A 27,450-nucleotide genomic window follows, 5' to 3' on the forward strand; every position below is an offset into this window, starting at 1 on the left:
GTACAATCAATTGAGAGAGATAAGATAGATCAAATGGCTAAGAAGCGTACTTTTCTTAGATATGGTGATGGGGTGAAAGGTAGATTCTATAATCGGGTTTCACATAAAGTCATATTTAACTGAGACGTCAAGTTTGATGAAGGTTCCTTGTTTCGGAAGGATGAACATAAGGAAGCGAAAAAAAATAAAAAATAGTGATTGATGTTGACACAGACAAAGGCGAAACACATGAAAAACCTAAGCCATAGATAGAGTTATAGGGAGAGGTGGCTCACCACCTGTCAGGAGAAATCCACCAAGGGATTACAACTCACTATTGAGATACAAGAATAAATCAAACATTGCGTTTGTTCTCATTACGAATAAGGGGGATTCATCTACTTTTCAGAAAGCTCTAGAAGTTAAAGATATGGAAAAGTGGATGATAGTGATATATGATGAGAAGAACTCTCTGCACAAGAATGAAACGTGAGAGCTAGTAGAGTTGTCCATTGGACTTCAAATTATTAGTTGTAAGTGGATTTACTAGAATAAACTGGATAGGTACAAGGCTAGATTAGTAGCGGAGGGTTATGTTTAGAAGGTAGTGTCGACTTTATATTTTCATCAGTAGTAAAACAAGTATCTATCAAATTTGTATTAGCGTTGGTTGCTTAATACAATATAGAATTGGAACAGCTAGATGTGAAGACTGTGTTTTTGTATGGGGAACTAGAAGGACGGATCTACATGAAGCAATCTAAAGGGTTTGAGGTGTAGGAAAAGGAGAATATGATGATTTTACATTAAAGTAAGATAAATATATTATCTTCATAATTTTACCACCAATAAATCAACATAGAAATTAATGGACAGAGAGCAAATATTGTCAGCAATGAATAATATAATTTATAATATTATGCATTTTCTAATTGATAAAATAAACAGGCCCTAAATAAAAAAATTGAGATTTTTTCGTAATATAAATGCTAACAAAACACCCCTAAATCAACCTAAAAATTTGAGTATTAGAGATCTAGCTCACTCCTCCATTCATAATGAGGCTCACGACTTGGACAGTGCGGATTAACAATTCCTAATTCGTATGGTACCCTATTTATATTTTTGACAATTCTTAAGAAACTTAATTGGAAATGACACATGTTATAGAAAAGTAAAGATATAACATTTAAAGAACTTTAAGAATATTTAAAGTGTTTTTTTATGGAATTACAATTGGCAGGATGATAAGATGGGAAATAATTGAGAGGAATTCAAAAGTAAACTAGGTGGCCAAGAAGCATCTAGAAGATGCAACCAAGAGGTGTCCAAAAGCAGACCAAGCGGCCAAAAGGTGTTCAGAAGCATAACGAACGGGCGAGAGGCATCTAAAAGTGGAATGAACAGCTGTGAGACATTCAGAAGCGGAACAGACAAAGGAAAATGTATCGAGAAAGACAGAAGGATCTAGAAAACTACGTGGTAATGGTTCAACTTCCATATTAAAGAGGGAAACATCTAGAAGAATTAATACTACATGTTGTTAGACAACCGACGAAAGCAATGCAACCAATGTGTGGCCAATGAACGATTAGCGACTAAAGTCGAGCTTAGTCGAGAGAAGAGGAACAGTCAGGAAGAAGAAACATAACAAGAGAATGATCTAGAGAGAGTCCCTTCGACTATTGTAACTGCCGGAGTAATGAAGGAAGCATCTGGAAGAACAAGATGTAACAGAACTCTATAAATAGCAAATGAATTCAACAGAGCAAGATATCTCAACAATCCAAAAAATTTCAAAAACAACACAATCCAATCCATTCATTTATCTTTTATCTCAACTTATTATAAGAGTAGTAATTTTTAGTTATAATCTTTAGTTGTAATTCAAAGCTATGCCCTTACACTGGATTTGTCCTTTATCTAATATCATGTATTTTTTTAAGAGATGCATTTTTTGCAGTTGAATTTTTTTCTTGTGTTTGATTGTACTAATATTCTGAAAGTGTTTTTTGGTGGAAGTCATAAAGCATCCCATCTTTAAAGGAAGAACCCTACCTGTTGATAATCACCTAATCAATATAATTTTATACAAGTGATTAAGTGATTGATCTTCTCTGAATTTGATCATATATATTCATATTAAACATATCTACTTATTTTGGAGCTTGAAATAAAATTTGATCCAAGCGTACTGCACTTGGTAGGAAACAAACCAAAGTGCCAACAATTTGTCAAACAAACATGCCTTAAATAGAAAAAGGGATTTTCCCTCTATATAAAATCAAAACACCCCAAGTCAAGCCAGAATTTTGACTACCAGAGGTCTTGCTCACTGCTCCATCCACATTGAAGCTCACAATTTGGACGGTGTAGATTGACAATTCCTAACTGGCCAAACGAATAGACCCTAAATAGAGATTGGACCTTTCCTGCATATGAATGCCCAATGAAACACCCCAAGTCAACCCAGAAATTTATCTATCAGTGATCCAGCTCACTGCTCCATCTACAATGAGGCCCGCGGTTTGGACGGTGTGGATTGAAATAGAATAAAAAAACCTGAGACAATGGTCAAACTGATTGAGTAGCAGCCACTGCAAAATCCAGCTTGCACCAAATCTCAGAAATATTTAAAGAGGTAAAGCGCTTGCGCAGGTACTGACCGCGGTTACTTTCTTTCACACACGTGTAGAAAAGGACTTAGAGTGCATTAAATCCACGCCGTCCATCAGGTGTATCATACATTTTTTAGCCTTGATCCAAAAAATAAGGTGATCGAAACTCAGGTGGGCCACACATGCAATTATACGTAAAATTCTCTAAATTTATGCGTTATGGCCCACCCAAGTTTTAGAATACTGTGAATTTTTGGTAATTCTGTTCTCCTGATATGGAATATCAGATGAATGGATTGGATGAAATATAAACACCAAGGTGGGCCCTACACAAAACTAATGGTGGAAGTCCTGTTCCAAGATTTTCCTGGGATGTGGCCTATATAATTTCAGAATTATTATAACTTTTGTTTTGGACGGTTAAAATAATACAATTCAGCTTATGGACGGAGTGGATATTACGAAAGTTTCACCTACGTGGCTATCGGTCGGCGATGTACCTAGCATTAGCTACGCTAGCGCGGCTTTTTAAAAAGCAAAACTATTTTCACCTCCCTCCTTTTGATAACACGCCACTTTACCGGTTTGGCCATTTCTCATGTGTAAAAGTTGTAAAGTCATCAAAACTTAGGGGGGGTGTAAATATCATTTATCAATATTATTTAAACTGATCCACTAATCCAGAACATATCCAATATCAGTGGGTTCAGTTTCAGAGGTGGGCCCCAAAACTTCCAAAATTAGAAAATCTCAGCCACAAATCAAGGCCCTTTTTCTTTTAAAAGTTGAATATGGGCAGTTGATATTTTTCTCATCTTGACGATCCATCTGCAAACGACAAATAGAAAAGACAAGATCCTACTAAGTAGGAGATCTTTTTGGGCATAGTCCATCCAAGGTTGGTCCCAACATATCAATGGTCTGGATCACTGGATCATAGGCCGAGCTAAAAACCCGAGTACAAACTATATAAAAGGGATTGAGAAAAATAAAAAATATTAAATCATAGAGTCCCACCCACAGTCTTTGAAATATCTGAATAACAAGAGATTTCAAAACCAAACCACTTCCCAAGCGAGAGAGAGAGAGAGAGAGAGAGAGAGATTCCTAACTTCTACGAAAGAACCATTTCTTTCTCTCTCTCTTTCTCACAATATATAGTTGTTTTCCTCCAATGGGTCGTCTGCATTTCACCACCTTTTGCTCTTGAAGCCCTCCTTTCTTCCATTTCCTTTCAATGAGACATTGAAAAATTCTTTCCATTGATTTGAATCCCGAGATGGGTCTTGTTTATCAGGTGATGGGGTTGTGTTTTTGGTTGTCTGTATTGGTTGCTGGCCCCAGTAGAGTGCTTTGCCAGAAAAGTGTAGTAGTAGTAGCTGCAGCATCTAATGTGAGTGAAGGGACTGTTACAATCAATGGCAGCTTTGCTATTGGAAGAATAGATGATGATTTTGTTTGTGCTACTTTGGATTGGTGGCCTCCTGAGAAATGTGACTATGGCACTTGCAGCTGGAATCTTGCTTCCCTTCTCAATCTGGTATCTCTTTTCCTCATCTCATGCATTTATGTATCTATGCATGTATGTATGTAATGAGAATTTGATAGTTGTGGGTTTTAATTTCTGTGTGTTTATATGTACATATGAATGTGTATGTATGTACATGTGGAAATTTGCAAGTTTTGAGTGTTGGAGGTGATATATAACAATGGATTCTGATTTGGGTTTTCAATATTTCAATGTGGTTGTCTTCTTTTTCAAGATTGTTTGATTTTGTGTGGAATTTGATTGATGGGTCTGATTTAAATCATGGGTTTGGTAATGGGTTTATCATATAATGCCGTTTTCTGCATAATCTGTTGGGGTGAATGGTTTTTGTATTTAATTGTTGTTTTATATTGGCTCCATGTTTGGGGAAGTGTAAATTTGGGAGTTTGATGGTTTGAGATGGTATATGAGAATAAAGTCTGATATGGGTATTTGATATTTCAATGAATTTCTCTGCTCATTGTGGGGTTTTCCTTTTTATTGTGGTTTTATTTACTGTTTAATGGAATTTGATTGATGGGAATGATGTAAATTATAGGTTTTATAAGGGGTGTTTATAATGTAATAATGTAATTCTCTTCTTAATCTGGTCTTATTTTGCTCTGTTTTGTTTCCATGTTTTGTGAAATATGAGTTTGGATTTAATCATTGGTAGTGATTTTGACTGTTGGGTTTCATACGATTTTTCAGGTTTTAATTTGCTTTATTGCGTTGTTTTTTGTTTTTTTCCCCCTTTTAAAAAAATAATTATGGTGTTTCTTTCATGTCAGTTCATTCATGTTCCATGAGGTGTAACTTTGGATTTTTGATATTTGAATCTGTGATTTCAATGATACATTTTGATATGGTTTTTTAATAGGTTCATGAGATTCATTCCTTCGTCGGGTCTCTTTTGGTGGCTTGAGTTATACCCATGATTTGGGAGAAGGAGCTTTGCAGAATTTTGTACTTGAAGATTGTCTAAATGATGTCCTTTGACATTGGGCTTTGAATTTTGAATATGATTCTTTGCTTCACCACCTCTTCCTTCCCATTTTTTAGCTTTTGGGCTTGTTTGATTTTCCAAAATAAAATATCTTTAGAATTTTGATTGTTGAAAATGTATCAAAGGACTGAAGTCGTACATGCATTTTTTAAACTTTAGCTCCTCTCTCTGTGTAATGTGTTAAATATTTTATGGACCACTACCATGTTTCAGAGAATGTGACACTGAATCTGATGGGTTACAGGTGTATTCATGGAAGAATTTGAATTGGGTTTTTGAAACTTATGTATTTCAAACTTCGCTTTGTGCAGGATCTCAACAATACCATTCTGTTAAATGCTGTGAAAGGTATGAGAAACATTTCTGGTGTTGGTTGCAGTTAGCTTGGCTAACAAACTATTTTCTTCAAATTGAATGTAGATTCTCTTCGTCTTAGTCTCTTATTATTTATTTACTTTAAAATTTTGATGATTTTACAGCATTTTCCCCGATCAAGATTCGATTGGGAGGTACTTTACAAGATAAGGTCATATACGACATGGGGGACCCTCGACAACCTTGTCATTCATTCATTAGAAACACCTCTGAGATGTTTGGTTTCAGTCAAGGTTGCTTACCCATGTCTAGATGGGACGAGCTGAACGAATTCTTCAGAAAGGCCGAGTAGGATGCTTTTTCATTATTGATTTTACTATTTCAAACTAGATGGGCTCTTTTTATTCATCCAAGAGATTAATCAAACACTCCCTTTTTTTTAAAAAAAAAACCTTTTCTTTTATTTAAATTTGAAGTCCCAGTAAACTCAGTATCGTAAATTTGTTGGACATTTGTAAATACTTTCTGGAACTTCCTGTATGTTGCTGACCATTTTATTCTCATTCGAAACAGATTCATCTCATCCTTTGCATTTCCTTTTCAGAGTTGTGGTTATTTTCGGGTTAAATGCACTGAATGGTAGAGTGCCTATGCCAGACGGTTCAGTCGGAGGACCTTGGGACTACACCAACGCTGCTTCTCTCATTCGTTACACTGTCAATAAGGGCTATGCTATTCATGGCTGGGAGCTCGGTAATAATTCATCTTCCCACCACATAGGACATAAATAAAATTCAAAACAGTCATGCAAAACAGAGAAATGAAATGGTAGAAACAAATCCATCGATGTATGCCTTTAGTTGTGAAAAATGGTGTACCGAGAGAAAATCACACCTCTATGAACCATAGTTCTAAAACTTGTTGGCTTGATTAAAAACTCGGCCAACTCAACCTGACTTAATGAGATCTCGAACTGAGACAATGACAAACTCGATCCCAGGCATGACTTGGTCTGCAGTCAACAAGAGTTATCAAGTTGGCTCCACAACTCGGCCGAATCAGTGTGACTAGGTGTGACTCAAACTGAATTGGTGGGATTTGAGAGAGTGTAATTGTTTCAAGCTTCGTGCAACTAGAGTCCAGTAGGCCCCATAGTTCATGGGTCATGTGGAAAAGATCCCACTGACCAGAGATCCTCACCATACACATGAAGTGTTGAAGTGTGGGCAATTGTCTCTAACCATTCTCAAACAACCGTCCTTTGCATGGTGGTGAATAGTGGATACCCCCCAGGTAGAACGTATGAGCATGGTGTGCCGTAACTAACGTTATGGGGCCATAAAGGCCGTTATGTAAAGGTAACGGTGGCAACCGTTACATGTTATGGGGTCATAATGGCCTTTACAGAAAAAACGACCCGTAACGGCCATTATAACCCTTGTAACGGCCCCGTAACAGTCTATTATGAAGTTGATACAAGCTTCTCAGTTTTTTTTTTTTTAATAATAAAAAAAAGTGACTGTAATGGTCGTTACAGTCTGTATCGTAAAGGTAATGGTGGCGACTGCCACCGTTATTGTTACGGAATATTTTGCCTACATGATGAATGATCTAGATCACCATGAGGTAAGTTACAATGCATGATTAATGAATGCTAACAGACCTCTAATGTCAAAAACCCAAACTTTATAATTTCTTTCTTTTCATAAGTTGAATTAACTTATCATCGATGGTTTTTTAGACACTAAAAGCCTATTTATTGTCAGGTAATGAACTGAGTGGGAATGGCGTTGGAACAAAAATTGGAGCAGCTCAATACGCCGCTGACGTGATTTCGCTCCGATCTGTTATTCAAAATTTATACAGTGGCTTCAAAGTTAAGCCACTAGTACTAGCACCAGGCGGGTTCTATGATGCAAATTGGTTCAAAGAACTCATCGACCGAACCCAACCCAATGAATTGGATGTAATTACCCATCACATATATAATCTCGGCCCAGGTATGGCAATTCCGAACAAAGCAATTTTTGTAATCATCCACAAGTTTCAGCAACTTCATCAATTGAGAAATGTGATTGTTCCTTGTAGGAGTTGGTCACAAGTCCCAATCTCCCCATATGTGCCAGTCTGGCACATGTGTGCAACATCTGGGTTGTTCATCTGTTGGGCACCACCATATATGCCATGGCCTAAAAATCAGGCCTTTTTAGTCCACAGGTGGGCCATACATGTATAAAAGATGGATAGGTGGAAAAAGTTTACCAATGGTCCAGATTTGATGTTCACAAGTGGCCCACTGGATGACTGAATTGGAATGATAGGATTGAAGAGCCTCTTTTGAGTATGTCCAACATGGTTCTGTCTAATCTGGCAATCTTTATTTGACTACTTAGGTGTTGATACCCATCTGGTTGATAAGATTCTCAATCCGGATTACCTTGATGGTGAGGTGGGTACGTTCAGTGGTCTGCAGAACATTCTCAAAAGTTCCCCAACAACGGCCACTGCATGGGTCGGTGAGGCAGGAGGGGCTTACAACAGTGGTCACAACCTTGTTACGAATGCATTCGTATTCAGCTTTTGGTAGGCTAACTTCAATTTCATTATGATATTTTTCTGGGGTTGTTTACAAGCTCTTTGTTTGAAGGTTTGATTCTGTTTTCCACTTCCAGGTACTTGGATCAGCTTGGCATGTCGGCGACATACGATACTAAGACTTACTGCAGACAAAGCTTGATTGGAGGAAACTACGGTCTACTAAACACCACCACCTACAAACCAAATCCTGATTACTACAGGTTATCTTTTTACCAGAAATTCTTTGCTGCATGAACTAAGATTAGTATCAGTAAAGCAAAATCTCAGTACCTTTTTTGAGATTTGACATTAGACACATTCTCAGACTTGAAACCGGGTAGTGGTGGTAGTCAGTCTCAAGACTCTCAACCCCTTTTGAATCAACTGCCATAAAAGTCCAAGAACTGTTTTTTTTTTTTGGAAAGTTCTAGTTTCAAGGTTGTCAGCCCATCCTACCAAGGTTTAAAGCATAGTTAACGAGCCAGGACTTGCCCAGGACTCAGTCAATCATTGGGTTGAGCTTACCAGAAGAGTCATTTTAATTATATATATGGTGGTTAGGATCTCATCTCTCTCCTCTTCTTCTTCCCAATCCTCTTCTCAAATCTCATATTTTCTTCACCTTAATACGCAAATTAAAAAAAAAAAAAAAAAACATTTTCCGACTTGGTTGACTTCTTGGAATGGGCCGATTCAACTGAGTCCTGTGTTGACCCAAAAACTAGGTTCGAATCAAGGGCGTCATGGTTTTCCAACCTAGTGACCAGGCCTATGTCCGGGTTGGGTTAACTCGGGTGATTCCTGGGTTGACTTGCCTGGTTCGCAAACTATGGTTTTAAAGTGTCATCCCGAACTGGTGTTTATCCAAGGTATTCCATAATGGTAATTGTGGCTGTTATGATACGGCCATTGTGGACTTAAAAAAAAAAATTAAAAAAAATCTGTTTCGGCCCCACCACAGGCCTTTTTTTTTTTTTTTTTTCTGTAACGGCTGTTTCAGCCCTGTATTTTGTATACCGTTGCGTAACTGTTTTGGTATACCATATGTTTATCACTAGATATGTACCTGTTTCATCCATAAACAATACAGCTGTATTGACTCAAAATGACCAGAAACGGGACAATACGGCCTGATTTCAATGCTTGCTTCCTATACACAACATGGCTGTTTTCCTCTTTATGTTGGAATTGGGTCTAATCATAACATTGGGCTGGACTCTTATGATTGTTCATCATCATTTTGAAAATGATGGTGATTCATCCTCCTCACACCCAGTACTCATGTGTGTCTATCCTCACATCTGTTACTCATGTGTATCTACCATACCATCCAAAATTCCAAATTGTCTGGCACAGTGGATGGAATGAATTTCTCAAATCAAACCAATCAGGCAATCCTAACCGTCCAATAGTTGGCTACCAAATACATGGTTAAAAGTAAAACAGTGAGTGGTCCAAATCGCAAGGGAAAAATCAGATGGTTACTATCATCTTCTCAGTGTAGATTATGGATTATGCTCCATTGACAATTGGGTCAGTGATTTGGACAGTCTAGATTTCCATACAACTATGACATATATACAGGAGTCACCTAAATTTCTAAAATGGTGATAAAATATCATAACAGTCTAGCCTCATACATAACATTTAGAAAATGCCATTGTTTCTTGTAAACCCTCAGTTATATGCAGTGAACCACCAATCACATGCGGATCACTGATGGATATCATAACAGTCTAGCCTCATACATAACATCTAGACTCTGGTGCAATCATTCACCACATTTTTAATTTATTGACCATACCCATGGCATACATGTATAAAATGTAGACAGTCCAAATACTGAGCCCCTTGGTAGATGGATGATAGCTTGAATATCAAACTGATCGACTGATCCTAACCGTGCAATTGGTTGCCATCAAATGGGCAGTCGAAGTTTGAAAATGAGAATGGTTGACTGTCCAAATTCAGTTGGAAAATCAGGTTGTTAAGGTTGTCCAATCAGTATACAATGCAGAATTTGGACAATCTGGGCTGACAATGACACATACAAACCACATGTTATGATGGACAAATCATCCCCTTTTAATATTTGAAAATCCAAACTAATTTCCAACTTTCACCAAGTTCATCTTTTGATTGTGTCCGGATTCTTTTATAGTTCAATTCTCAGTCTTATTTTCTGAAGATGAAAAAGCTAAAGTTGAAAGCATAGAGTGGTTGAATTTCAGCGCGTTAGTAGCTTCTAAAGCTAGTAAGGACTGATAAGATGACTCCACACAAGATTGAATGAACAGCTGATAGTCTGTTGTTTTCTTCGTGCAGTGCCCTGCTTTGGCACCGATTGATGGGAAGAAATGTTCTGTCGACGAGCTTCAATGGCACGAAGTATGTCCGCACGTATGCACATTGCGCGAAACAATCTGTAAGTAATAATTATACTTTCATAGTAATTGGTATCATGTTCATCACTCCTTCCCGTTCCAAAGATTGTGGGCTCCATTTTGGGTGGGACCCGCCTGAAAAATGACACTGATTGGATGATCCTAGCAATCTGTTTTCACCTGTAAAATTTGCTGCTGATCATTTCCTTTTTGTACATCCATTTGATGGCCAGCAATTGGATGGTTAGGAACATCCTCTCAGTACAAATTCAATCCACACCCCATCCATAGTGGGGCCCGCAATTTGGGCAGTCTGGATTGACGTATTTCAATTTAGGTTCCTTTAAAGGTTTTCATTCTGACACATTAGCTTGCGCTTCATACAGCAAGGGATTACATTGTTGCTGATCAACCTCAGCGGAAACACCACAGCTCGAATCCATCTTACTACAGAATCTGTAGTTAGTAGGCTTTCAGCACGTAGAAGGGATCCGAGGACAAAGTTCAGTCGGACACATAGAACTCAGAAAACCAGTAGCACAATCACAAGGGAGGAGTACCACCTAACTGCTAAGGATGGAGATCTGCACAGCCAAACAATGCTGCTCAACGGGAAGATCTTAGCTGTTAATTCGGATGGGAAGATACCTCCCCTTGAACCTGTAAAACTAAACACGACGGAACCTATAACTGTCGTTCCGTTCTCCATTGTATTTGTTCACATTCCCAATGTTGTGCTCTCTGCTTGTAGGTAGTCAGTGCTTTGTAACAGTATGTGGCGAGATTTTGTGCATTGTGGGCTGTCGAATGTGGCCCAATCGAATACATGGTTGAAGGGTCATGACCAAACCATGTTGGGATATGAGAGTGTAATTGTTTGAAAATCATGATCAAGTAATAAAAGGGAATATAGAGAGGATTTACAGAACCCAGCAGCAATTTGGTGTGTTTGATGTTCTTAGATGCTTGTTTAAGCTTTTGAGGTAGAGGGAGATGGCAGAGGCCTACTTTGATGTGTAAATGACATCAAATCTGTCCATCATATGCCCCCTCTCCCCACAAAAATCATGCTGGTCTAAAACTCAGGTGGGGCCTACCATGTAGATTCATGCCTAAAACATCTATAGTCATGAGGTGTGTCCACCTGAGTTTTGGAGTGGCCTGAGTTTTTGGGGTGTCTGTTCATCTTGGTGCGGTGCATCTTCTGAATGGATTGGATGACATATACAAAATGCAGTGGGGCCCACACACAATCTAGTGGGCGTCCCATCCCAATAGAAATGAGCAGGTATCTTCCCCGGTGGATTAAAGGCATACTATTGAAAACTATTGGAATATTTGGTTAGATCAAACATGGCTATTAAAAAAATAAATAAAAATAGAAATGAGATAGAAGACTTATGGAGTTGGGTCAAGGTGTGATGTGAGTCACTCGACTTGAAATCAAATTCGTTCTCCTTGGACAACGTCCCAAGTACAACAAATTTCCACCACAATCGATCTCTAGGATACAACAACTATGACCCAGTCCCAGCAGTGTACTCATTATTCGTGGGGTTGAACCATTTGCAGTTTAATCCGAAGTGTGGGGTTGAACCACTTGCAGTTTAATCCGAAGTGTTGATTTAACTTAGCGACGAATTCAACAATCAAATACTTGTACAATAGAAAAGGAACAGAGAGGGTTTTTAACCAGAGAGCGTAAAGATTTTTTATTTTATTTTATTTATTTATTTATTTATTTTTGAAAATGGAATGGAAGTCCTTATATAAACTCTGAAGTAGTGCATCAAGCACACTTTCCTTTCGAAACGATTTGTTCTGTTAGATTTAAACCCAACCGGCTAGCCACATTTCTCTGATATAAAATGAAAAGGCGCAAGTACGAGTACACTTTTGTACAAAATAAAGTCTCGCGAGTACTCATACACACACCCGCACTAGTACACCTGCATTCATGGCCCGACCCGTCTTGTCGTGCACGTGCATACAAAGTCAAACTCAGCTCGGCTCGGTACACACGCATGTGTGTGGTCAATGACATAAATTAGAGCTATTAGCATAACCCCCCCCCCCCCCCCCCCCAAGGACCAAATTCGCATACCCCTTGAATGAGGCTTAAGCCCCAAGGTAAAAAGCCTATCTTATATAAAAGAAAACTTTCTTGGGCAACTCTGTTGTGGGACTAAACCCACAACTCAAAAGTAACAAAATTTCCAATTTTGAAGGGAAACCGAAATGAAATCCCCCCTTCACCTGTTTATTTTATTTATTTATTTTTAAATTTTGAAATAAAATACGACATTCCTCCACATGTTTCGAAATAAAAAAAACCTATCGAGTTAATGAGTAATAGTTGTGGAATGGTGCCCGTATCACCATAGACTTGAATCGACATTAAAGTAAGTAAGATATGTTTACATGAATCAGTTGACACTATAGTGTTGAATCTGAATCATTTTTGTGTAAATCGTAAGTACATGTCACTCACATAACTCTTCCTTTACAAGTAATTCTGTGGTTCAGTGCTTTTTAGTCATACACCATTACTTAAATTTCATGAGTGCTTTAGAGAATTTGTCTAGGTTCTTATAGGAAGCGGCCTCCACCTCCACACCCATATAGGTGAATTCCATTAAATGTATGCATCAATTGTATACACCACCAAATATATGGCCATGGATTCATTAAGAGTTCTAAAAATTTATTATTCTATGTTGTTGCTCGCACTGCTACTCTATAAAAGTGGCTCATTTATATCAGTGCAATCGTCTATCTCGTGTCTTGTTGTTTACCCATTGAATTTATCTCACGGGATCTCCACTTGTATATGTTGGGTTGCTGACACTGACAACTCATATATTAGGCTTAGTCTCATTCCCTTCGATGTATCACTGACTAGTATTTTAGATATTTCTTTGGTCCGATGATTTGCCAAATTATTTTCTAACCTCATAAAGTTAATAGATATGACTCCATTACGCAACATGTGTTTCACTATGTTGTGTATGAGTTTAATATGTTTGCTCTTTCTATTATATATTTTACTCTTTGTTTTTGTAATAGTGACTTAACAATCACAATGAATAGACACGATCGATATAGGCTTTAGCCACAACGGTACATCAACCAAGAGATTTCTAAGCCACTCGATTTTTGATCCAACCTTTTCTAAGGCAATAAATTCGAATTTCATAGTTGACTGAGCAATACATATTTGTTTGGTAGACTTCTAAGAAACTTCTCCTCCACCAAAAGTGAAAATGTCACGCCCCAAACTCGAAAACCAGACTCACAAAATTTTCGATCACCGAATCCGGTGCCGATAGCTTTCGTGTACCCCATTCTCTGCTTTCGGCACTCATATACCCGGTTCCGATCCTGAGATCCTAAAAGGAGGATTTCTAATATAAATTCGTTTCATAAAAAGCATAACTACAAGCATAACCCACGAACAATAATAAGAACATCATCATAAAATCCACGATGATAAAAAACTTCAGATACAATGCGCATAAAAGGGAAATACAATGATAGCAAAATGGCTCTGGAAGCTCAGCTACACACTCCTGCCCCTGCTCAGCTACGACTACGTCCTGGCGTCAGCTGCACGCATTTATTATGCATATGCTTATAGAAAGCTTAGAGGGTGGTGAAAATATGTGCACAAGGTAGAAATGCAAGAATATAATATCAGAGTAATACGGAAACATGCTAATAAATCCATGAATGCTAACAGTCGTGCCAAGGCTATGCGATACAAGACATGAATGCTATCGGCCATACCAAGGCTATACGATGCAAGACCTACATAGTTAATGTTATGTGCAAGATGCAGCTCAAGCATACCAATCCACATATCATTCCAGCCCATCTCTGGAGCATCATATATCAGTACAATTCTCTCTAGATAATCACTGGGGTCTAGTACACTATACATCAGATTGTCGCCCTACACTGGACGCACAACCATGCAAATAGAAGAGACCTCACTACCCGCATGACTAGAAGTAGGCCAACATCTACTCGACACATCGGTAGCTGACCCCATTTACGAGCTGGTCAGACTCAGCCTAGCAATTGTCCCCTACCCTCGGGCGGGAAAGGCCATACTCCCTTCCAACCGACCACAACACAGTAAAAAATGCGACCTCCTGGTATTCGGCCCTCATGCGCTCATACATCCACTCGGTCTAGGCATTGGAGCATCCTCCATGGTACCAAAAAGGTTTGAGGACTTTCACTCAAGGACATCATTGCGCCCTGGTGCTTAACAAGTTTTTTCAGTATTTAATCCTACCATCCACTCTATATCTGCGGAGGCTACAACCCTGATGTTGATAGGGCGCACAACAATCATAATCACATATACAAGATGCATGAGTTACGCAGTCCAATCATGCATCAGTCCTACACATACCATGCGCTCATGTGGGAAAACTCCGCCTATCAGGGAGTCCCATAAACAACTTGCCCAATAGCATATGCAATGGTCAACCACAACTCATAACAAGCATGCAGATGATGCGAATGAGTGTGTATCATGATGCTATGCTATCACATACTCATAATCGGTATCAATAATCGGCCTATATATAAGGCGGGGTACATAGATGGACAACAGACCCATAATATGAAGGTCAGTCCTCGATTGTGGATATAACAAACCTGATAGCATGGATCACTCCATCTACGGTGATGATGCACTCTCCTCATATCAAGGTTGGGCCTAGGTGGCCTACCTATAATCTTAAGGATTCGGAACGGGCTTCCTTCACCATACTATCATATAGCCCGCTAGATGCCCTAGGGGGCCCAAATAAGTCCTAAATGGACTCCAAGATTAAAAAAAATAATCCTATTAGCAACCAATGGGAGCCCAACATCTTGGGTTAGCCCAATGCGAATAGATGGATCATGCAAATATTAATGGGGCCCAATGATTTGAGTCAACCCACTTAGAGAATGATGAGAACAAGCCTAACAAAGACCTAAGGGAGGGTCACAATGTAGACATTTAACCATCATTGCCCATCAATGTGGACATTTAACCAACATTGCTCCCAAGGAGTGGCCCACATAGAGCCAAACATATAGTGGGACCCATGGCCTCATATACAACATAATGGGCCTCACAAAAGGGCCTGATATACTTCACAATGGGCCTAACAAAATAGTCTATAGCTCTCATAATGGCTAGAAAATAAATAGGCTTCTCTCAATTAATCTCATACATCAATATTGGGCCTCTTGGGTCAGCCCATAGCCCACATACATCAAGGTCGGCCACATGAGGCAGCCCAAAACCCAGAAAAATGCTAACGTAGACTTACTCTAGCAGTTCCAACATGGTGGCCCTCTTTGGGCAGCCCATATGCTCCAAAAATATAGCTGAGCTAAGTGTACAATGTACCTAATATAGTGGTTTACAATTCAACCCATGAAGTCCACCATAATGGATGGATAGCACCTCACCAAATGGGAATTCTAAGGTTGGATATTCAACTCATCTGGCCCTTTAAACATCCAAAAATCTAGGCAATTTGGTCCTTATAACATCAGATAAAAGGTGGGCTTAACAAGGATCAAAGGGCCCAAATTCTGCTCAACATGGAGGTGTACATCATATAAGGAAGTGTGCCTACTGCTAAACCTTTGGGCCAGCAGCATTCCAGTCAATCTGGAGGTCCAAGGGCTGGATGGCTGAGATTAAATCAACATCTAGGGGAATGGACAGCGCAGATACAACACATCAAGGTGGGCCTCACTTTCAAGGGACGGACGGCGTGGAGGTATACATGCATCACGGTGGAATCCCATCGCCCCAACAATGGACGATGAGGATATAGAATACATATATCAAGGTGGGCCCCACCCCTCACATGTGCTGCACGTGTGGGGTGGGTCCCACGTCCCATAAATGGAGGAAGACTGGGATATACAACACATGCATCAATGGTAGGCCCCACATAGCACCATCCAGAGATGGATGGTGTCAATATAGAATACATACGTCTGGTGGGCCCCACCCCCACACGTGTAGCACGTGTGGGGTGGGTCCCACGTCCAGCCAAGTGGACAGACGATTGGGTATAACACATACCTCATGATCAAACCTAGAACTTGCTGACATCAATACAGCAGCTATGTACTGCGTGGGACCCATCGTCCCTGCTGGACGGTGTGGGTACACCACATGCATCGGGTGGCCACGTGGATGGGGTCCATGTGGGTGGCCCACCAAAGCCCTGAATCAGCTGATATTTGGGATTTCCTTCATCCAGGCTGGCCCGAAAACGGGTAGCAAGTGGGCTTCATTTGCTGGATGTCCAAAAAAATCTGGACAGTCCAGATTGTTGAGCACATCAGATGGGCCACACACATCATCACCATAAAAAAAATGAGAAAGAGAGAGAGAAAGAAAGAAGAAGAAAGACCGACCAAGGGAGGGGACCCCGCCACTATGAGCCCCTCAAAAGCTCCAAACCATACAACATGATCATCATATGGGTCCCATGTATTGCATGACCCTACAAAAAAAAATCTGAGGTGGGGATGCCATCCCCACCATGAAATCAAAGTCTAGATGACCCATCATGGCCATTGATTAACTTAAAACATCATGACGGGGTCCATGGAGAATGGCCCAATCATGGATAATGCATGCATCATGGATGGGCCGTTGGCCATATCCAAAGGGTCAAGTCGGATCTCCACCATTGATTGGTGGGTCCTACATGTCCCTAAGCAAGAAAATCAAAGAAAGAATGAAAGATCTACCCTAAACATGGCACCCACCTTGGATCTTGATCTCTTTCTTCCACCACTATGTTCTAGAGCTCCAAGGGATGAGATTCAATGGTTGAGATGAGATTTTGATGGTTGGATTAGTGGAGAATATAGGTGAAAGGGTATGGATTTTTGGAGATTGCTTGGACGTCCAAGGGGTTGCTAGCAATACAGGAATAGAGAGAACGAAAGGGGAAAGAGAGAGATGAAGGAGAGAGAGAGGGGTAATGATAGTGGCTAGGCTCTCTCTCATAGGTAGGTATGATTAGGTGTAAGAGAAGCATGGTTAAGGGAGACATGCTTGTAATGATTGCCTAACAAGCATGAGGCTATGGAGGGGTAGGGTAGTAGGGTGGCTATAGCTAGGGTGATATCATCACCCTCATGATTACTTAGGGAATGATGCCATATGGGATAGGTAGGTCCTGCAACGTGCGGTCCACGACTATTATAGTGTGCAGTCAACATCTTATGATGTAAGCGTCGAATTGGCACACGAGATATGGCGTCAGAACCACGGCGACGACGCGGTCGCAATGGCATAAGTCTCGGATTGAGTCGACTCGGGTTTATAAAATGTGACTTAGGGTGGCGCGCAATTGCAATATATGGGTCGGGGGTTGCCGAAATTTGACGGGGTGGACCATGGGATCCTAAGAAATGAAATAGTCACTATGACATGGGCCTAACAGAAGACATATCCATTAGTAGATTTTGTTTATCTGAATTAGTGATCCAGTTAGTATCATTATATCCTTTTAATACAGTATGATAACCATTATAATGTAAACTATATGCTATATTACCTTCTATGTATCTTAAAATTCCAGACAAGGCATTCCACTGCTCTTTTCCAGAGTTATGTGTATATATACTTAACATTTCTACTACAAAAGCTATGTTGGTCTAGTGTAGTTTGTCAGATACATGAAGCTATTAATTATCATGAAATATTCTAATTGAGACATACTATTACCTGTATTTTTCATGAGAGTCACACTGTAATCGTAAAGTGTATTGATAGGTAAACAGTCAAAACAGTCAAACTATCTTAATAATTTCTCAATGTAATGAGATTGTGATAATACAAGACCACCATCTTTTCTAATTACTTCAATACCTAATATTACACTAGTCTCTCCTAAGTCTTTCATGTCAAATTTAGATAACATGAATTTCTTAGTCACATTAACTAATTTAATATTAGTTCAAAAAATAAGCATGTTGTTAACATAAATAAGTCTTTCTACATATTTCTCTAAATTGAGAAAATTCATACTCTCATCCTTTATTTGTTTTAAGTCTTTTAATCTTTATATTTAACTGATTTTCTACCTCAGTTTTATATTTAGAGAAGCTTCTAAAACGTCATCTTTGTTCCTTAGGGCCTGTTTGGATTTACGGCTTAGATCGTTTTACATTATATTAATGAATAAAATAATACTTTCAAAGCGTTTGATTCCGAATTCAAATCCGACGTATATGCCGCCCTCGACTACATCGCCGAGTCAGTGTACTTATTAGAGACGTTAGTAATGTCAGGGAGCAATCCATCGAGCAGTGCAACACCTTTATCGCACTGCACTGCACTGAAAAATATGCTTTCAGTTTTGAGTAGTTTGGTGGTCCATATCCAGATTTACACCTTCATTGCTGTTTCCTTCTCATCTTCACGAACTAGTTCAACTGAGGTACTAGTGACAGTTACATACACGTGAAAAATATTATGAAATCGTTTTGGACTTTATGCACCACGCCATTATATGTCTTATCCAAACATCGACTAATCCATTGCTTCTGTATACTCATCTGAATCTACTCTAATCCAAACAGTCTGCTTTTCTTTTGAAAAATGGAAAAATACATACTCTTCTATGTCGTATACCTCTGCCGTACAAAAATAAAATACAGAACAACACTATACGTAAATCCAAACAGGATCTTAACAGATAGACTCTAGTAAACCTATAGTAGTCATCTACAAAAGTTAAGTAATATCTTTTTCCATCTTTATACATGTGATTTCTAAAATCACCTAAGTCACTATATATTAACTCTAATAGAACAGAGGATTGTTATAATTGTTTAAAGGGTTTTCTAATGAATTTCAATTCTACGTATGTTTCACATTTATCGAATTGTTCATTTGATACATTAGGTAATAAACTTAACATTTTATTTTCTTTAAAGATGTTAATTTCACATAACTTAATATACTATGTCATAGATAAAAGCGTTCAACGATATAAATTGAATTGGGTGTATTCTTATTATTATCATTCGATACATTTACGATGAATAGACCATCACTACAGTATCTATTACTAACAAAATTTTCATTCTTAATCATTACAAGCTTGTGTAAATCAAATACTAACTTAACGCCAGCCTTATTGAGGAACAAACCAAAAATCAAGTTTCTTCTAATGTCAGGCATATGTAGGACATCATTTAATATAAGAGTCTTTCCAAAAATGAGTTTTGGAAGTACTTTTCACTTCCCTACAACTGGAGAAGTTATAACATTACCTATGAATAGTTGTTCATCATCTCTTGATGCTTAATAAGAAGTAAACATGCTACGATCTTTGTACATGTACTGAATTGCACCATTGTCTAGCACAAATTTCAAGTTATTTACAAGAAAGACTTTACACCACATCTACTATCATGTCAGACTCATTATCTGTTTGTACAAGATAAGCCTATGACTTATCTTTATTTCTCTTAAGCCTGTAAGTTTTAATGTGATGCCTAGGCTTTCCATAGTTATAACAGTTTTTTTTTTCTTAAATTGCTTGTTTGCATTTTTTTTATAACCTATATTTATTAGCATAATGTCCAGGCTTGCCACAATTATTATATTTGCCCATCTTCCTGACTTGATTCCACAAGATTTGCATTTGAAGATATTTCACTTGAAATTTCTTTTTGGTCACTGTTTCTGTTGGCCTCCTCTATCTATATGTGTACGATTGCGGTTTCTAATGAGATACAGTTCTTTTTATATTTCATTTTATTCTTATATTCTTCATAGGAGGGTGATAGCTTTTCTATCAACGATTCCGATAGAAACACTTTATCAAATTTAATTCCTTCTAACGACAGTTCATTAACTAGATTTTGAAAATCGTATATCTGATTTGTGATAGGTTTATATTGCATATTTCTTAGCATCTACATCTTTCAGAATGCACTTCTTTTCTAAAGCAGTTCATATTTCCTTAGCAGACTCATAAGAAGCATACACATCATATAACTCGTTGGATAAAAAGCTCAGAATATATATATTTTTTTACAATTATTTTCATATGATACTTCCGTTTGATTTGTTGAATTTATAATAAATGATTTAGACAATATATAAAACTTTAAGGGTGCTCAGTGAAAAAATAAGCTTCTGTTTCCACCGTTTAAAGTGTTGTCTAGCAAACGATTTGATTTTGGCTAACTCAGTGGAAGCATTAACTGTTATGGTAGCTATAGTATATTTAATTCAACAAATTCGATTTTGAGATTGTTGGAATATTTGGTTGCTTCAAATAGATTATTAAAAATAAAAAAGAAGAAGAAATGAGATAAAAGACTTATAGAGTTGAGTCGAGACATGACGTGAGTCACTCAGCTTGAAATTGAATTTACTCCCATTGGACAAAGTCCCAAGTGCAATAGGTTTCTAGAGAAATTGACCTCTAGGACACAATAAGTATGACCCAGTCCCAATGGTACACTCTCTGTACCAGGGTTCGAACCACTTGCAGTTTAACCTGAAAGTGTTGGATTAACTCAATGCTCCCCCCTCCCTCCAAATGACTCAATTCACATGTCCCCTGTATGAGGCTTAAGCCCCAAGACAAAAAGCCCATCTTATATGCAAGAAAATTTTCTTTGGTAAATCTAATATGGAACTAAACCCACAACTTAGAAGCAATAGAAATTTCAAATTTGGAGGGAAATCAAAATGGTTAGACTTTTTTATTTTATTTTATACAATATAACATAAATCAAGTCGAGTGATTTCTCGCATAATGAAAATACAATTCAAGTCATACATTTTTTTTGCACAAATACAAATATAGAATTCAATCTAAATCTTAGTACAATGGAAAATACATACATAAAATTTAAATTTCTTCACACAGAAAGTAAAGTTCAGATTGTACTTACTGTACATGTGAAACTACAGAAATCAACCTAAAATTCTGCTTGCACAATTAAAGTTCAGATTGTTCCGTTATTGTACAAGTAAAATTACAAAATAAATTTAAAATTTTACACGCATAAACAAGGTTCAAACTACACATAAATCAGATTACATAGAGTTTAGATTTGCGTAAAAATTAGATCTGGACGGAATTCAATTTGTACAAATTCAAATCGCACAAAAAATCATATTTGCATTGAGTTCGGTTTGTACGAGTTTGAATTACACCGAAATAAGATTGCATAGAAATTAGATTGCAAAAAATTCAGATTAAAAAAAATCAAATTATTAAAAGAGCCTAGATCTTCTGCAAGTGCTTATAGTATAGCTTATCTTATAAATATAGGTACTTTGATTTTTATAATAAAGTTAGTACTCACAGCTCTCATATGACATTGCCACTTATACTTGCTCAATCATTCTTTTTTAGATTCAATATTATAATTATGCTATTAGAATTGGGTGGGTTTTTACAATCACGAAATGGGGCCCACCTTCAATAAATATAGCGATCAACATAGTTTATACTTTTGCTTACATCCTTTTTAGTTATGGGTCGGAAAGTGATGCAGATTTGAGTGGTTAGTGGGTCGTGTGAAGGCTTAACAATTCATAGTTTATAAATCATTAAAAGTTATCTGGCTGTGCTGGTCCACTTGATATTCTGATCCATGTTAATTTTTTAGTCATTTCACAATATTTTCAGTAAAATTTTATGAATAGTATGGATTAGGAAAATAAGAAATGGTGGGGCTTATGTATACTCCTATGTACAAGTGCACTAATCAAACGTTGTTGCATGAAACAGATTTGCAGTCTTAATCTCTCATTTTAATTAAAGTAGGCCCCATTTTAACCTTGTAAAGGCCTGCCCAATTTATGGTAGAATGATATTTATGTAAAGATAAAGGGAGAATGATCATCTGTGTATGTATTTTATTGCCTTGATCGAGAGCAACTTTCTTATTTCGATATTGACAATAATACCATTCTTACAACTGATGAGAGGTTGTGATAATTTTGACTTTGGTAAGACCACCTGAGATTTGGATTTAAATGAATTTTGGCCACCTAGAAAAATATCGATTGACGCATGTGATGAACGGATTTCATCCCATGAACAAACTAAGATGAGATACAAATAATGATTTGTACAGTAAGCTTATCCTACAAGCACTTGTAGAGAATCTGACCTCTTATACAAAAATCAAATTGTATAAATTTGGATTTGACAAAAATAAACTCGTATAGAAATTAAATTACATAGTTACTATACATGAGCAATTGTAGAAATCGAAAATTGAAAATCTACACAAACAAATTGAGTTTAGATTGTGGAGTTCTTGCATTAATACAATATGAATTTCATATTACACCCAGATCCATAGCTCAACTGGCAGACTGAGTGGAGATACCTCGTTTCAATACTTTTGAGGTCTTGGTATCGATCCTTAGCGAGGGTGGTTTGTGTAGAATTATTGTTCAAATCGTGCGATTATTGAACATAAACAAATGTGGAAACTAAATTTTAAACTTCTACTTAAGGATAATATAAAGTCCAGTTGCTGCATAAACAAATGATTAGATCTGAAAATATAAACAATGAATTAGAGTTCAATTTTTTACATTTTTGTATAAATAATGTACCGAAAAATTAAAATTAAAATATGTGAAATAAAATGAATGCGATGTATGAAATAAAAGTGCATGCATATGAGATATACTCACATAAATTGTGCATGCCCTCTCTTCTTCTCTCTTTTCTCTTTTCATTAATCTTCTATTCTTCTCTTCTTTCTTTTCTCTCTCCTCACATTTTTTCTTCTTTTCTCTCAGTCCTTAAAAAAAATAAAATGTGATGTAACTATGAAAAATGATAGGATGCGTGGAACTTTTATGGTAATGGGAGAGAGAGATGGGGAGGTGATTAGGGTGTGTAATATGGGGAGTGATAATGGAGAGAATTTTATGGAAAGTGATAATGGGAAAGAAAGATGAGTGGGGGTGTCATTAAGAGGGCTATCATGACATGTGTGTGTGTGTGTGTGGAAAGACATGTTTTAATGTGTGAGTGTGGCACATGTGTATATGTAATTTTGTAAGTGTGCATATGTGTGTGTTGTGTGCATCTATGTACACGTGTTTATGATTGCATGCATGTTCGAGTGCACAATTGTGTATACGAATGCAGACAAGTAAATTAGGTCTCCATAATATTTTAGATCACTACAGGATATCCACACATTCTTAATAGGTTACTAAGTTAGGTAGTAAGTTAAATGTTAGTGCAATAAAGTTGACTAATGAATCATGTCCCAGTGAAGAGATTGATGGGCAGAGGTATCCTCACATTCTTGATTATTCGATAAGGTAGGTAGCAAGTTAAATATTGGCATAATGAAGTCAGCCAATGGAGCACATCTCAGTGAAGGAGTTGATACATTAGAAATACCTGCACATTCTTCATTGGTCGGTAATCTAAAAAGCAAGCATAGAACTTGATCGATGAGGCGATGTAGGCAGATCCCAACACCAGATCAATATCCGTTGTTAGGGCCTATTCATTCAACCCTACAAATATGTTCAGGGATAGGAATAAGTTTAAGGGCACTCTAATGAATAGGTTCAAAATTGCATTACACATTGTTAGGACTATGCAGCTGACATATGAGTGTGCTCCTCTCTTGGACAATAACTATATACCTCAATTTCTCTATAAACAATGGTATAACGAGTTGTGGATACTGTTTACTAGCTTGGAAGAACACCAACACATCTTTGTCATCTATGATATTAGATGGAGAGACTAGTTAAATTGTATGATAAGATAATTGTACTTGATTTTGATATCATATTCCTCCGTTCTTATCTTTTGTACTTGTGCATTTTATATACAAATGAGCTCTTTGTAAGTAATTTCATTGCTAATAATGACAGGTTTTTGAGGCTCCACCCTTCTACAAGAACCTCCCATTTTCACATTTTCACTCTTTATAATAAATAAATAAGATGAATTTGCATGCAAATATGAGTGTGGTTACAAAAATAAATAAAGGAATTCATCACAGTGACATTTAATAATAGAAAAACTCTTAAATACAAAAAATAAAAATAATAAACATAAGAAAAATAACTACTATTTTTTTCGATACAAAATCACGTTTGTTTTTTAGTATAAACTCTCGTTCACATTCAGTACAAGCTCATCTTCACGTACCGGAGAAGCTCCCGTTCGCATTTAGTACATGCGCGCTTGCATTTCGTTAAAGCTCATGTTAGCATTCAATAGAAGCTTGTGTTCACTTTCAGTAATGTTCTTAAAAGCAAGTTTGTACACAAAGCGAACATAAGTTTCTATTGTGCTCTAGCAACCTAAACCTAAAAAACCATAATCTCAACCTTTTAACTATCAACAATACAAGAGTTGCGGGTGACTGCGTCTGCGTTTAAGTTGATACAAATGGTTTTAATTTATTTTTTTTACATCTTTTTAAATATTCCTTCATGAGGCTGGATCCACTATACAACTTTGTAGAATGAGCTGAAAGTACATTGAGGCTAGCTTCATCTTTTCACCGAGGAGTCACAAAGAGACAAAAAAAAAAGAAACATACTGGCACTGCCAGTTCCTTAGAGTCTCAATCAGTCTCTAAATTGACCATGATACCTTCGCTCAATTCTTTTATTACAACTTTAGCCGTGGAATTGATGTATCCTTTAAAAGATTGAAACAGGCCTCACCTGCATTAACTTCATTGATCAATACCATCCATCAGTTTTTCTATCCCCTTTTATATCATTGAACAAAAAATGAGGCAGATCTGACTGGTAGGCAAAGTCTTAGTAGTGAGTAAAGTATGAAAAATTAAATGGAATCTAGAAGGTGTGGACCGCTTGATTATTTAATCTGCTTTATTTTTTTAAGCGCAAATATAATAATTTGTACATTCAAATGAACATTATAGATCATCAATAAAAGAAATGGTGGGCCCACAATGCGGTCCCACCTTCATGTTTAAGTAATTGCTGATGAGACTCAAAAATTAGGTGAGACTGGATCCTTACCTAAGGCAGTGCAACACTTTCCATCGGGTCCACCTTGTTATATGTATTTTATATCCACAAAATTCATACTTTTTTTTTTCAAAATGGACCATACCATAGGGAACAGTGGTTATTGAACATACTACCATTAAAAACTTCTTAGTGTGCATATACATGTCTTTATTGTTAATGTCCCTTCCAATCCGTTGATAATGTCACATAAGTATGGTTGATAAGGTCTCATAAACATAGACAAAGGGAATGAGCAAATATGAGCTTCATCCAAAACTTTTGTGGCACATTAATGGTCAATCATCTTTATTTCCTATGACATGGCATGCCTTATAATTGGATTTGCTTGAGTTTTTTTTTTTTTTTGGATAATGCCCTAAAATGAGCTAGAAAAATGGATGGACGGCGTGGATACATAATGAATACATCAAGGTGTGCCCCATGCTAAGGGTCGCACCATCGTTGTTAAGTCTAGGGTTGCATAGTCTTTGGTGAGTTCATGAAGGATAAATATTGCTTACAAGACGTATCGAGTAATCTATGTGACGCCCATCTTAATTAATGTATTTTATCCACTTTGACAGTCCATTTTAAAAAATGATTTTAAGGCTTTAGTTAAAAATTGGAGCAAACTAATTTGACCCCAATTGGACCACACTATAAGGAAGAGTTCATTGAAAGTCTACTACTAAATCATTTTTCTAATTGTTTTCTCTAGTGTGTTCCTCTTGAGCTTTTAATCTGCTTCAATTTTAAGTTACACCTATAAAAGAAGCTGGAATTTTTAATGGATGGCGTGGATAAATCACATGCATTCACTTTGCACCGATGAAGGACTTTGACGTACGTTTAATGGATCTACAGTGCAGGTCGATGTGGTTCGGTGTTTGTCGGTGTGGGGTTAGATTGTTTCTAGAGTCCCCATACCTAGATGCAACATCTTCTTAGGTAGATACACACTCATTTATAGTTCGGTGAAAGCGTTCGATGTGCATTCAAAGGGGCTAAGTTTAAGTCAGAGTTGATCGGTGTTATTTTAGGGGTTCGATGTAGTTCAATGTTCATCGATGTGGGGTTAGAGTGTTTCCAGAGTCTCCATACCTTGATGCAGCTCTCAGGTGGATACGCACTCATTCTTAGTTCGGTGAAAGCATTTGATGTGCATTTAAAGGGGTTGTAGTGCAAGTCAGAATGGATAAGTGCTATTTAAGGGTTTGGTATGGTTCGATGTTCGTCGGTGTAGGGTTAAAGTGCTTCTGAAGTCCCCATACCCTAATGCGACATCTTCTCAGGTGGATATGTACTTATTCGTAGTTTGGTGAAAGCGTTCAGGGTGCATTCAAAGGGGTTGTAGTGCATGTCAAAGTGGATCGATGCTATTTTTTGGGTTCGATGTCGGTCGGTGTTCATTGGTCTGTGGTTAGAGTATTTTTGGAGTCCCTGTACCCTGATGCACCGTCTTCTTAGTTGGATACACACTCATTTGTTATTCGATGAAAGTGTTCGACGTGCATTCGAATGGGTTGCAGTACAAGTTGGAGTGGATTGACGCTATTTTAGGGGTTCAATTTGTGTTGGTGTAGGGCTTGACTGTATCCAAAGTCTCCTCACATTGATGTAACTTCTTCTCAATTAGATACATACCCATTGATAGTTCGATGAAAGGGTTTAACATGTGTTTTAAGGGGCTGTAGTGTGTTTCGACAAGAAACGAAATGTATTTGGTTTGAGGATTATCTTATTCAACAATTTTTTTAAAAAAAGATAGAGAAGACAATTATCACAATGTATTTTATTTATTTTGAATTCATTTACATCATCTCATCCCTTGATTCTAAGATAAAGTATATAAAATACAAGTATCAAATAAGTTTGGATATTAATTTTGGTAGCATTTCGGCTTACAACGTATCCATCCTATTAAGAGAAGTGTTGTGGGGATTTGAATATCTTTCATTCTCTCCTTCAATTCATCTAGAATAGGAGCTTTCTTT

At 37.4% G+C, this 27,450-nt stretch overlaps 1 protein-coding gene across 2 annotated transcripts; it reads left to right on the forward strand.

The window, feature by feature from the left end:
* Window positions 1–3,637: 3,637 nt before the first annotated feature.
* On the forward strand, window positions 3,638–11,335 carry LOC131254758 (heparanase-like protein 3). Of its 2 annotated transcripts, XM_058255478.1 has the most exons (9): window positions 3,638–4,137; window positions 5,443–5,479; window positions 5,611–5,794; window positions 6,051–6,199; window positions 7,213–7,446; window positions 7,840–8,029; window positions 8,119–8,244; window positions 10,349–10,448; window positions 10,794–11,335. In XM_058255478.1, exons 1-9 carry the CDS (start codon window positions 3,877–3,879, stop codon window positions 11,160–11,162), a joined length of 1,650 nt encoding a protein of 549 aa, XP_058111461.1. In that variant the 5' UTR covers window positions 3,638–3,876; the 3' UTR covers window positions 11,163–11,335. The 2 variants fall into 2 exon arrangements, with proteins under 2 accessions (XP_058111461.1, XP_058111462.1); XM_058255479.1 differs by lacking the exons at window positions 3,638–4,137; window positions 5,611–5,794 and having other exon boundaries at window positions 5,458–5,479.
* Window positions 11,336–27,450: the final 16,115 nt, after the last annotated feature.

This window comes from Magnolia sinica, chromosome 9 (genome assembly GCF_029962835.1).
Source record: "Magnolia sinica isolate HGM2019 chromosome 9, MsV1, whole genome shotgun sequence".
Taxonomy (NCBI): Eukaryota; Viridiplantae; Streptophyta; class Magnoliopsida; order Magnoliales; family Magnoliaceae; genus Magnolia; species Magnolia sinica.